This window comes from Sinohyriopsis cumingii, chromosome 9, assembly GCF_028554795.1.
Source record: "Sinohyriopsis cumingii isolate HCF-2022 chromosome 9, ASM2855479v2, whole genome shotgun sequence".
NCBI classification, from domain to species: Eukaryota; Metazoa; Mollusca; class Bivalvia; order Unionida; family Unionidae; genus Sinohyriopsis; species Sinohyriopsis cumingii.
The window spans coordinates 80,139,091-80,151,865 of record NC_142969.1 but is presented as its reverse complement, the minus strand read 5'-3'; the positions used below and the strand labels follow the sequence as shown (position 1 = coordinate 80,151,865).

The window sequence follows — 12,775 nt, the reverse complement described above, 5'->3', positions numbered from 1 at the left end:
ATTTTTTTGTAACTGTTAGCTTTACTGACAGGGAGGAGTTCTTGTGCCTTGTGAGATGAATTAGGATTGAAATGCAAATTAGTCATATTTTGCTGTTGGTGTTACTTTTGGGGACTGGTTATGTTCCTTGAGAGATGCATGAAGTACACATGCCAACTAGTGCGCTACTGGCAAAGGCAGATGGGGTTTGAGGTTATAAACATTTGTGTATGAGCCATGAAAACCCAGTTATGTCAGAGTTGGTTAACTGAGCCACCTTGAACTGGCTGTTAAAACTAGGCGATTGATTCATAAATTGAAGACAGCAGACACTCCGTAACTAGAGAAAATGGCTTTTTACCCCTGAGCTTATAATACATGTGCTTTGTGGCAAAATTGATTGAGTGGTGACTAAGAAATACATGTGGTTTCTGGCAAAATTTATTGAGTGGTGACTAAGAAATACACATGGTTTCTGGTCAAATTTATAATCATAACTAGAGTAAAACTTTAAAATTTTACCTGGTGTTTCTTACCATGCTTTCTCTTGTCCAACTTGTATCATCTGTCAACATTTGAATCTGGGGGGTGGGTATGCCCACTGCCTTTTTGGACATAATATTCATGCTTCCATGTGATTATCACACTTTTTCTGTTCTGCAAAGTTGCAGCCGTTTTAGAGCAAGATTATGGTTTGGTGCTTTACAGCACAGCAACACGTGAGAAAAATTGGTGCTGTGGCAATTGGAGCAAAGTATTTTTCCCAAAGGACACACCAATTTAGCTGACCCAGTCTGGTCTGTTGTAGGCTTTGAACACGCGCCAGTTTGGTCACGAGTCTGGCACGATAACAAGGGAGCTACCGTTGGGGATCCTATCTCCAAGGTCAAATTCGCAGCTTAATATTTCGTTTTCCATCTTCAAGGTCACGATTATGGTTTTGGATGTTGAATTTTTCTGTTCCCATTTCCATTTCACTCTCTAATTTTGTATCCATTTTGAAATGAAGGATGAAATTTGGAAATTCTATATATCATCACCTGAAGTTATGTCACATAGAACATTAGAAGTCTTCAAGAGACACACGTTGGTCAACATTTTGGGTCATATTTTCCTTTTCTGCTTTCTAACTCCACACCAGTTAACCATATATATATATATATATATATATATATATATATATATATATATATATATATATATATATAATTTTATAGCACAAGATCTCAATGCTGAATTGCTTGAGGAAAGAAATTACCATTTCTGCTTTTATGTTGATATTTAACTGCTGATGATACACAAACCCTGTATGACATAATTTTTGAAGGATGAACTTTGTTACAAGCGTTAGGTGACATGTAACTTGATCATACATGTCACTCACAGCTCCATGTAATACAGATAAAATCACAGATTACCATTGTATTTTATGCATAATTGTTTCTTTTTTTAAAAAGAAGTTCAGATATCTTTTAAAAATACTATATTCTTTTCTGACTCAACATGTACCTATGCGTCAATTTCAGATTTATATCCCAGTTGTGAAAATCAATAGGTAGTACTTGATCAGCCTTCAGTCAGCAAGTTCACCTCTAAGGTCTGAAATAATTGTTCATGTTTTTTTTTTTTAACTGGGGTGTGTGTTGTCTAATTATCACTGGTGTGCTTTAAGAGAAAGTCATCTGGAGTTCATGGCCAGTTCAGGTGTGGCTTGCATGGAATAATCAGGAATATATTCTAGGATGTTTGTTTGGTGAAAGTGTGGGGTTGATATTCACTTATTCAGCTGCCCAGTAAAAATCTGAATTGGATTTATAAACCAAACCCATGACCATAATCAGTGAAGAAAGGAGTTTCAATTTATTGGGTGTGCTAGACTAACATTTTCTCATGTTGCTCTTGTCAGTCAAATCTGCCTCGTTTATTCTTTGATCTGCATAAAGTGCAAGAATATTCATTGAAAAGACAGCCATGATTGATGTATTGGCACAATATTGTCCATTTCCACATTTGATTTAAACATTCTGCTGAATACTGGCATACTGTCTGAATACTGGTTGACTGGCATGCTGTCTTTTTTTGTCTACACTGTACCTGTTAGGGCATAACCGACTTTTGATCCGGAAATCGGATTCCACCGGATAGTATGAACTTCCGATTAATCGGAGTCGGACAAGGCAGGAACGACCGATTCGGATAATAAAAATAATAAAGTTGAATTTCTATAGCACCGTGTCTAACACTGCGTGTCATTCGATAGTGCGTTAATAAAGTTAAATAAGAAGTCAGAAAAGTCCAATATGGTCAACACAACGGGGTGAAACGATAATACTCGAGTTAGACCGAAAGATTTAAATTTATTAAAATATATAATACAGTCCTACCCGTTTATGTCAACATCCTCAATAATGAAGGCATAATATTGAATACATTGACACATGCTAATGAGGTATTAAAAGAAAATGATTCCGCAAGAGGCCAACTTTATAGGACCAAACAAAAGCCTGTTTTATTTTTATTTGACCGCGACATTAAAGCATGGCGGCAAGATCAACTAATTGTTGAATAAAGTACAGGATGGAACTGGCCGCTTGCCGACATAAATGATTAAGGCGGGAAAATAAAAGCCTGGCGGCAAGATCAACTAATTGTTGAACAAAGAATGGGTCGGAACTGGCAAAAAAATAAAAAATTTCATGGATTCTTTGTGGCTTTGAACTTCGTTGCATTTTGCTATAGTCCTGCCATATCCTTCCCCTTGTGACATCGGTGTGATATGCAAAACGTGTGTAACACGGTTTAAAAAGTTAATTTGAAAAACCTTTTAATTTAGCATTTCCGATTAATTGAATCGTATCCGGAATCGGAAAAATTTCATGCCCAAAATCCGGAATCGGAAATCAGTAGAAAAATGCTAATCGGTTATGCCCTAGTACCTGTATTAAGTATTAAAAAAATGGCTTAAGATCATTCGCTGGTATTTTCAGCAACACTTGCCTGGAAAACAGCAACCTCAATATTTTGTTGCCAATTTTCAAAAAATGTCACCAATACAAGTAGTGAATGTTTTTCCAAGTCCATTAATGTTATAGGCAATGAAAATTGAAAAAGATGGGATAGTTGTTACTTTTTTGACAACAAGCAATAGCTTGCATGGTCTTTGCATCCTGCATCACAGTTAATGCATAGGTATGACTGTTGATACATGAAATAAATGCACTATCAAATGTTAAAATATCTACTGACCTGACATCTACAATCTATCTCTCTCTCTCTTTTTAATAGAAACATCAGGTATTAAGCAAATCTGTATTGTGATATTATGTGTATTATTTTACAAACAATAGTTTTCTAAGGAACTTTAGCTAATGACATTTTAAAACTAAAGATTGTACTTTGCAATGTTAGATAAGTGACGTATAATGCGACCGTCGATTTCATGCATTCAGGAATTAAATGCCCCCCTTACTTTTTATATATAATTGATTAAGACTGCATTTTCTCGACATGTTCTTGTCTATGACAATGACTTTATGTTCTTTTTCAGAAATTTCATTGCCTGTTCATTTTGAGGCCCTGTTAAAAAGTGGAGAATGGCAGGCGAAACCATCACCCAAAACAGTACGGACACTGGCAGCCATAGAGAAGAGGTAAAATAAATTATGTTAACAGATTGTGAGAGAGCATAATTTTTTTGTGCGTGCTCAACTTTTCATAGACCAGAAGAACTTGTGCTATGGCCTGTCGTCAGTCATTGTCCATCATCCATGCATTTACACAGGTTTGCTATTGCTGCACCTAAACTGCTTGAAGGAACCTTGCATATTTATCTTGACGTCTAGTTGATAGTAAGTGAAAAATTGTACAACTTGCACAACTAACACTGCTTCCATAGTGGCCAAGTTTTGTTAGTATTACTGCTGAATATATGGTGATGTTGACATGGGTTTTCACCCGCAGTACCAATCTGACATCCATTATAGCTGTCTTGAAAATCAGGCTACTGCTACTCCTGAATGGATGTTTGTTTTCACCAAAAGACGTGTGTTGTCTAGTTTTTCATGAATAATAAAGTGATGATCTGACATTAAGGCTACCATAATAGTAATCTTGAAAATCTCTACTCTCCTGAATGGTTGGTCTTATTGATGTGGGATGCTAAATAAAATCGTGTCCCTTAGACATGTACTATGTCTTATTGATGTGGGATGCTAAATAATATTGTCCTTTAGACATGTATTATGTCTTATTGATGTGGGATGCTAAATAATAGTCCCTTACACGTGTATTATGTCTTATTGATGTGGGATGCTAAATAATATTGTCCCTTAGACATGTATTATGTCTTATTGATGTGGCATGCTAAATGTTATTGTCCCTTAGACATGTATTATGTCTTATTGATGTGGGATGTTAAATAATATTGTCTCTTACGTTTATTTTGTCTTATTGATGTGGGATGCTTAATAATATTGTCCCTTACACGTGTATTATGTCTTATTGGTGTGGGATGTTAAATAATATTGTCCCTTAGTCACGTATTATGTCTTATTGATGTGGGATGCTAAATAATATTGTTCCGTAGATGTTTATTATGTCTTATTGATGTGGGATTCTAAATAAAATCGTGTCCTTTAGACTTGTATTATGTCTTATTGATGTGGGATGCTAAATAATATTGTCCCTTAGACATGTATTATGTCTTATTGATGCGGGATTCTAAATAATAGTCCCTTACACATGTATTATGTCTTATTGATGTGGGATTCTAAATAAAATCTTGTCCCTTAGACTTGTATCATGTCTTATTGATGTGGGATTCTAAATAAAATCGTGTCCCTTAGACTTGTATTATATTCAGCATGAGAATGTTTTCACTGATACTTCAAAGTTGGTTTTATTGAGATGGGGTTTTCATCAGAAGATTTCTTGTCACATGTAGTTGGTCCTAATGAAAATTTATACCACTCCTGCGATCAAATGGTCACACTGAGATGTGGATTTCAATAGAGGACTTGTTGTGATGTCTTGTTCATCCTATGAGAATATTGCCCTTAGAACACTCAGCTGTCTTGCCTTGAAAATCTTCCTAATGCTGTTCTTCCCAATCGAATTGAGAATTTTTAGTACAAAAACACTTCTAATATCTAGGTGGTCCTTAACAAAACTTGTGCTAATCAGAATTTCAGTTTTTAAGTCCATGGTGGACAGCTTGCAAAACTAGAAGTACAAGGCAAAATCAATGCAGTAGTGTAGGAAAAAAAATGTCAACTTTGAGAGGGATTCAGTGTTGTAAATTAGTAAACGTAGAACACTTTTGGGCCAGCTTTGTTTAGGGTATTGACTTCATATTTTTCACTAAAGTGTTTTGTTTGGTTTAATGCCAAGGAAATTGGCCTGAAGTGTCTTTTAGTAAGTCGTTGGTATAACTCAGCTGGGGTTTGAACCTGCGACCTCCTGCATCTGAGGAAGAAAACTGGAAAGGATTTTTCATTTTAAAAAGGTGTGTATACATGGCAAATGAATTCTTTAAACGCTCAGTGAAGACAGCTTTTTCAACAAATTTTATTAAAACAAGATTAATATATATGGCTAAATATTTTTTTGCCTGAAACCAAGGTCAAGATTGGGTGGAATCACTGAATGTATAGGTCATTTTATTGAAGACATGACTTGACAGTCAAGCCCAGGTTATCATTAACAAAGACTATTATAACAGCAAAGTGTTGGCGACCTTTTGAATAGATGAAGGTAGGAATTTGTGAGATATTGTAAGATTATGGACATTTGCTTGAACCATTCATATTGAATTTTTGTTCAGGAACATGGATATTTCTACAGCATTGGATTTTGACAACTTTAAATGAAATTGTTCCATTTGGAGTGATTTGGAAACCTTGCCATTTTTTGCATGCATACGAAATTACTCCGATATTGACGGGAGACATCTGTGTCAAACGATTTCAGTTGAAAGCTTGAACACAAGATATGATGATGTCAGTGTTGTAAAAATAAATGAACCCCATGCTACGTCGGATTGTCTTCAGCCCAAGTTCACACTTCAGAATATTCCAGTGCCCCAGCTCATCACAATTATTCACCCGAATCTTATTTTTATCAGCTGAATGCTTTTCTTCTCAGGTGCACATAAGAAAGCCGGCTTGCCTTGCATAACTCCCTATTGAATCAATTTTTGCGCCATGTACGAATGTTGCTGTTGTTAGGTTTGTCATAATCAGAATTTCTTGAATGCATCACATCACAACTTTTGGAGCACTACCAAATAAGAAGGGAATTATGCGCAGTTTTATTGACTGAATTGATCTATTGTCACTTGTCAATCATGCTGACCATTTAACCAATCATTGAGCTTAAATTAGACATCTTAGGGATGCCTTTCGTCTGCCATTTTTCTCAGATAAGTTGCTTGTTTATAATATTCTAGACTGAATACTTGAACATCGTTTTATCCCAACACCTTGATTATTTCGAAGGATGGCTTATGTTGACATTTTAAAAAAAAAATCATCCTTCCAAACTTTACATTGGAAGATTGGTGAAATTTATGATAAATGGATGCATTGGGGTTTAAATAAATTGTACAAATACTCTGGTCTGACATGAAACCAGATTTCCAATGTCTTGTTCAGGATAGACAGTTTCAGAACATCACTCCTTTTCCCACCAACTTTTCCAGGGTTCCTATGTTACAGGGTAAAAGTTGGGAGAATGAGCAGGTTTCTTCCAGACCAGAAAACCCTCAACGTTTGCAATATGATGACAGGTGTTGGTGGGTGGAGGCTGGGAATTTTCAGTCACCACTTGATCACTCAAAAATGCATAATTAAGTAATAATTGAACTGATGACCCATTCATTTAATTTCATACCAGAAGTTTTGGAGATTGTGGAATGCTTAAATTGAGTTAAGATGCAATTGCTGCCTGGATCATGTCAGTGCTTGCCCAAACCATGTATGTGTAGTCAAGCTGTGTGTTCAGGTGATCAGGTTGGCCAAGTAGACTGGTTAGCCACCATGTCCACTCATTATTTGTTTCCTATCTTTTCTGGAAGATGAGAAGAGCATCATTCTATAACACTGCACTGTGTGAACTCCATAAATGTTACCAGATAATGCTTATTCCCTTTTCATTTATAAATTCCATGAAAATATGTTGGCTAAATAATTATTTGGTAGTTTGACTGCAGAGTAAAATCAGATCCCCCATCGAACATAAAGATCTGATGGTCATCAATAAGAGGTCATGACTTTGTTACTCACCGACCAATCAAAACTTTAAAGTTTCTCAAAGAGACGCACATCATTTGGAACATGTCTTTACTAAATATAACTCCCTGACATTACTTTATCTGAAAGGCTAAATAAGGGCCTAGTGGTTAGAGCGTGCGCCTCAGATACAGGAGGTCGTGGATTTGATCCTCGGTCGAGTCATATCAAAGACTGAAGAAAATGGTACTTAAAGCTGCCTTGTTTGATGCTCAACATTAAGAGGTTAGTGTTGGGACTAGTCGGCCTGGTGTCAGGATATCACTGGTGGGACATCATGCTACATGTCTGCGGCATGATGCCCCAATGCTAGACGTCACTATAAACTATCACAATGCAGATATAGTGATATGGCTGAAAAATTGTTAAAGCTTCGTAAAAAATCCAAATCGCACACTCAAAATAAGTTGACTGGGAGTGTCAAGGTCCCTAATCATGAACTTTTATCAATGCCTGTCAGATCTCCATTTACTGCTGTGGAGGTCGGATTCTAGTTGGCCTGGTTGCGATGGGAACATAGTTAAATATTGTTAAATAGCAGCCACTGATACCCCAACACACCGTAATTGAATTTTACTATCTGCCTTTGCTAAATATGTAGAAATTGGACAACTGTTGGGGTAATTTTCAATGGAGAATCTCATGTTCTGTGCATCCCTGATCAGAGCTGCATTAAATCTACAGTCCATAGACAGTGCACATTGAAAGAGACACCAACCCGAGTTAAAGAGGGGTTCAGGAAAACCACCCATCCTCTTCTGGGCAAAGGAAAACTGCTATTTGCTTGCCCCTTGCTCATACAGACGCCAATTCACTTTCTGAGAATATCTGCATTTTCTACCTTTAACTACCTGTGATGCTTAATATTGCTTTACATGTAGCACATGTCAATTGTCAATTACTTTGCCAAATTGTCAGTCCAGAACATGTGACAAATTAAGTAGACTTTACTTTTTATATAGGGACCCAATTCAGACCTTGAAACTAAATGAAAATGTTACATTCATTGTTAAGAAAGCAGATTCAGAACACTTTTCTGTATATAAAGTCAAGTGCTGATGTTTTGTTTTGGGATTAGAGTGTAGTGGTGTGATAAATATACATTGTCGAGTGAAGCGATGACCCCACTGAGTATCTGTTGCAACTCATTCATCAGAAGGAGAACTGCATGAAAACAGTTTGATACCTGTACAGGTCAGTTAAAAGAAAGAAATTGGATGCTTTATATTCAGATATTTAAATTTTAAGCGATTCGTGTTAGAATTTTCTTTTTAAAAGACAACTTGTGTGTTAGCAGATAAAGTTTACATTTTTATTAAAATGTTGCTTGTAAATTCATATGAATTGCAATAGACTTGATTTCTAGCGCTACATCCTGTTGTTAATGCTTGGTCATGCCTGACTCAGATGTCATAAGGGAGTCTAGAGATAGAAATGCTATTGATTATAAAAATGCACATTTTTTAAGATGGTGGTTTTTTTTTGTTTTTTTTTTTTAAATTCCTTTCAGTGAACCTTGAAAAGATGAATTTCATTCAGAAAAAGAATCATGTGGAAAAGACATGGAAAATTTGGTTTCAAAAAGTGTTGAAACTCTGATTTACTTGTCTCAAAATTTTGATCTCTTGCTAAGATTAGGAGCGGTGAATGAATTTTAGTCCATAAGAAAAAAAATTTAAAGAAATAATATACAAGATCTTTATTGCTCAGAAGGATTTACATTTTTAGTTATTGTGATCTCAATGTTTGATTTTTAAAATGTTATTTCCTAGTTTAGTGCGAGTAATTCTTACAGAATTTTCTGCACGTCGGCTGGTGTCATGCATATATTTTACTGCTAACTAGGTCTAAAACTGGAATGAGACTTCATTAATACTTGAATTTGCCAGTTCCTTTGACAAAAATGCAATGGTTGCATTTCAGTCCATGCCAGTTTAGGATTTTGCAATTCTGATCCATGCAGTTTGGGATTTTGCACTTGCAATCCCTGCCTTTTTGTAATTTTACATTTCAAGCCATGCCAGTTTGGGATTTTGAACTTCCAATGTGTCCCTTTGGGATTTTGCACTTCCGATCTGTGTCCATTTGTAATTTTGCACCTCAGATGTGTGCCAGTTTGGTATTTTGCTTGCTGCAAGTGCAAAACATCTTTTCAGAGTTCATGCATTCAAGCCATTGATAATTATCAAACCAGTATGGCTGAACATTTGTCTCTCCAAATTTTCTTGTATTTTGATATTTTTGTATGCCAGTCTGGCTTTTGTCTCTCTCTCTATAGAATTAGTTACCTTGGACTTGTAGCCTTATGTTCTATCCCTCCACGTGGATGTTCCTTCAGGTTTTCCTTATGATCCTCCTTTTGGATATTAATTCTGTAGACTTGTTTTATGTAAATAGAAAAGATCACACCATTTGTCGACTTCTGCTACTAAAGTCCTAATAACATATGTTGACTTTATATGTAAATACAGACCACTCCTTAGTTAGTCTGATTATTTTGCTTCAGATGTAATAGTGCACTTTGAAGTACATCTGCTGTATAAGTAATAAAGAAAAAAAAGACTAATTGGACACTTGTCTCTTTTGAGTTCCATTCATTATTTTCCTTGCATCGACTCCAATCGAAATCAAAGCATGATCTTCTCATAAATAACAAGGTTGATTATACACAAGAAAACAATGTCATTTACAGCACTGCTGATTAGTCACACTGAATATGTTTCACTTGATTGATAATGATGTTGTTTATCCCAGTATGAACATGAACTTTTGCACATGACCACATGCTGTAGTATCACAGGGTGTGAATGAAACAAGGAATAGTCCACAACATCTTGCTATTGAATCAGCCCTGGTATACTCTTTTTAAGAAATACGTTTCCATCTGTATTCCAACCACATATCCATCCTGTTTAGTTTTTGTTAGATACTCGAGTTGGTTTACATCGTACAGCACTTCACTGTAAGACCCTTCATTATAATAATTCCTGTTACAAGGCTTTTTTGAATCATAGATCCGATTTAAGTGGTATTATAATTGTATTTATAATGTATTTCATTATAAGACATTCTCACTGTTAGGTCATGTACTCTACAGCTTCCATTTTCATCATTAGAACAAGTACTTAATCATGTACTTAGGTATAGACATGGTTACTTTTTTGCTGGGTTTAGTCATTTTATGTTAGGCTTGATCTAGTAGCCAGTATATTTGGTGGAGGAAGACTGATAACCACCTACCCATGATAAGCTGCTGGTAAGCTTTCTCACAGAACTGTTGGTCAAGCTCCGACTTTAACCCATGTGGACAGAGGTGAGATGTGATTTGACTTTAACCCATGTGGACGGAGGTGAGATGTGATCTGACTTTAACCCAAGTGGACAGAGGTGAGATGTGATTTGATTTTAAAGGTGAATGCTTTAGACCACTTTGTTACTTTTGGCCTGTTAGTTCATTTTGAGACAGTCTCTGTAAGGTGGTGTAGTCCATGGCAGTTTTTTAGCATGTACTGCAGGGCTCGAAATTAAATAATTTTTCCTACTTGCTCAAAGGATCACTATAAGAAGATTTTTACTGATCCTACCTGTTAAATTACTGATCCTACCTATTTAACTAATCTTGCCCAAATCAAACAGAAGCCAGTTCAGTTTATTATTCAACATTTAGTATTCATCAATATCAACTTGAAACAATGACAACTGTGTTTCACCAGCACGACTTGTGAAAAGTTGAAAGTTCCTGATACTCTTGTTCCATGAGGCCACAATTTACTCTGGTTCAGAGTAATCAACTTTGTTTTGATTTTACTGCTATATGTATGGAACTTGCCTTGTGTGATTAGAGGACAGCTTTTGACAGCTTTTTTGCCCATCAGTGAATTCCAGTGCACTCTTGGCAACCAGATTTACCACAGTCCATCATGAAAATACTGTAGTCGACCACAGTCTTCTACAATCAAGCATAAAAATGCCCAAGTTGATCAGTGTGTGTGTGTGTGTATATATATATATATATATAGACACACACTCTCATCCTGATATATATATATAGAGAGAGAGAGAGATCAGTCTACTAGAATCTACCACAAACTACTACAATCCACAATGATCAACCTTGAAAATGTTGCAATCAACCATTCTTCTACAATCGAGTTTTAAAATATCACAATATCAACTAGTATATTGGCCTCAGTCCACAACAATGCACCACAATCTAGTAAAATCTACCACAGTTGACTATGAAAATAGCACAGTCCACTACAATAGGCCATACAAATATCACAATCAACCATTATTAAGAGGCAGACCAGCTTAGGGAGTACTGTATAATGTGTTTCATTACATGTCTCTGACATCATTATAATGAGGAAGTAATACATAAAGTACTTTGTTAATATCTGCTCACTGCAAGTCAGTATGCTGTTTTCCATGGATAGCAATATGAGGAAGTAATACATAATGTACTTTGTTAATATCTGCTCACTGCAAGTCAATATGCTGTTTTCCATGGATAGCAATATGAGGAAGTAATACATAATGTACTTTGTTAATATCTGCTCACTGCAAGTCAGTATGCTGTTTTCCATGGATAGCAATATGAGGAAGTACTACCAAATGAGCTTCATTACACGGCCACTAATGCAATTTTGTCTCTGATTTACATAGTTAAAATGAGGTAGTACTATATAATGTTTCATTACAAGGCCACTGAGGCAATTTTGTCTCTGATTTACATCGTTAAAATGAGGTAGTACTATATAATGTTTCATTACATGGCCACTGAGGCAGTTTTGTCTCTGATTTACATCATTAAAATGAGGTAGTACTATATAATGTTTCATTACACGGCCACTGAGGCAGTTTTGTCTCTGATTTACATCAGTAAAATGAGGTAGTACTATATAATGTTTCATTACATGGCCACTGAGGCAGTTTTGTCTCTGATTTACATCATTATAATGAGGTAGTACAATATGTGTTTCATTACATGGCCACTGTGAAGCAGTACAGTGTCTTCGATTGACATCATTATAATGAGGTAGTACTATATAATGTCATTACATGGCCACTGAGACGATGTAGTGTCTCCGATTTACACCATCGTATTGAATATTCCATTATGTACTTTGTTACAGTGTGCCCGCTACAAGGCAGTACACAGTCTTCCAAGGCAGCATTATAATGAAGGAATTATATATAATGTACTTAATTATAATGTGGTCATAACATAAAGCAGTATATTCCTTATTCTTGTTTACAGCATTGTAATGAAGGAGTAAAGGACACTACTTTATCATGAGATAGTCTCATATGGTGAGATACTTTGGCTTCTTTTGGATAGCATTATGAAGGGGTACTGTATCGTCACTTTGCTTTTTTCCCCTTGGATATCAGTTTTGAAATTTAAATTTTTTCACCAGTCCACAACAGTTGATACCAGCAAAATGTATTGTAATTTGAGACATTGACCATTGCTAGATTTTGAAGATGGTAAAGTTACATGTGCAAAT

General features: G+C 35.8%; 1 protein-coding gene across 2 annotated transcripts in view; it reads left to right on the top strand.

Moving 5' to 3' along the window:
• The window catches only part of LOC149792102 (KAT8 regulatory NSL complex subunit 1-like), a 72,672-nt gene that overhangs the window by 32,740 nt on the left and 27,157 nt on the right, over window positions 1-12,775 (top strand). For both annotated transcript variants that reach the window (XM_089970621.1, XM_089970622.1), the window contains exon 3: window positions 3,527-3,629. In XM_089970621.1, coding sequence (XP_089826747.1) covers window positions 3,527-3,629 — 103 coding nt within the window. The remainder of the gene's footprint in view (window positions 1-3,526; window positions 3,630-12,775) is intronic.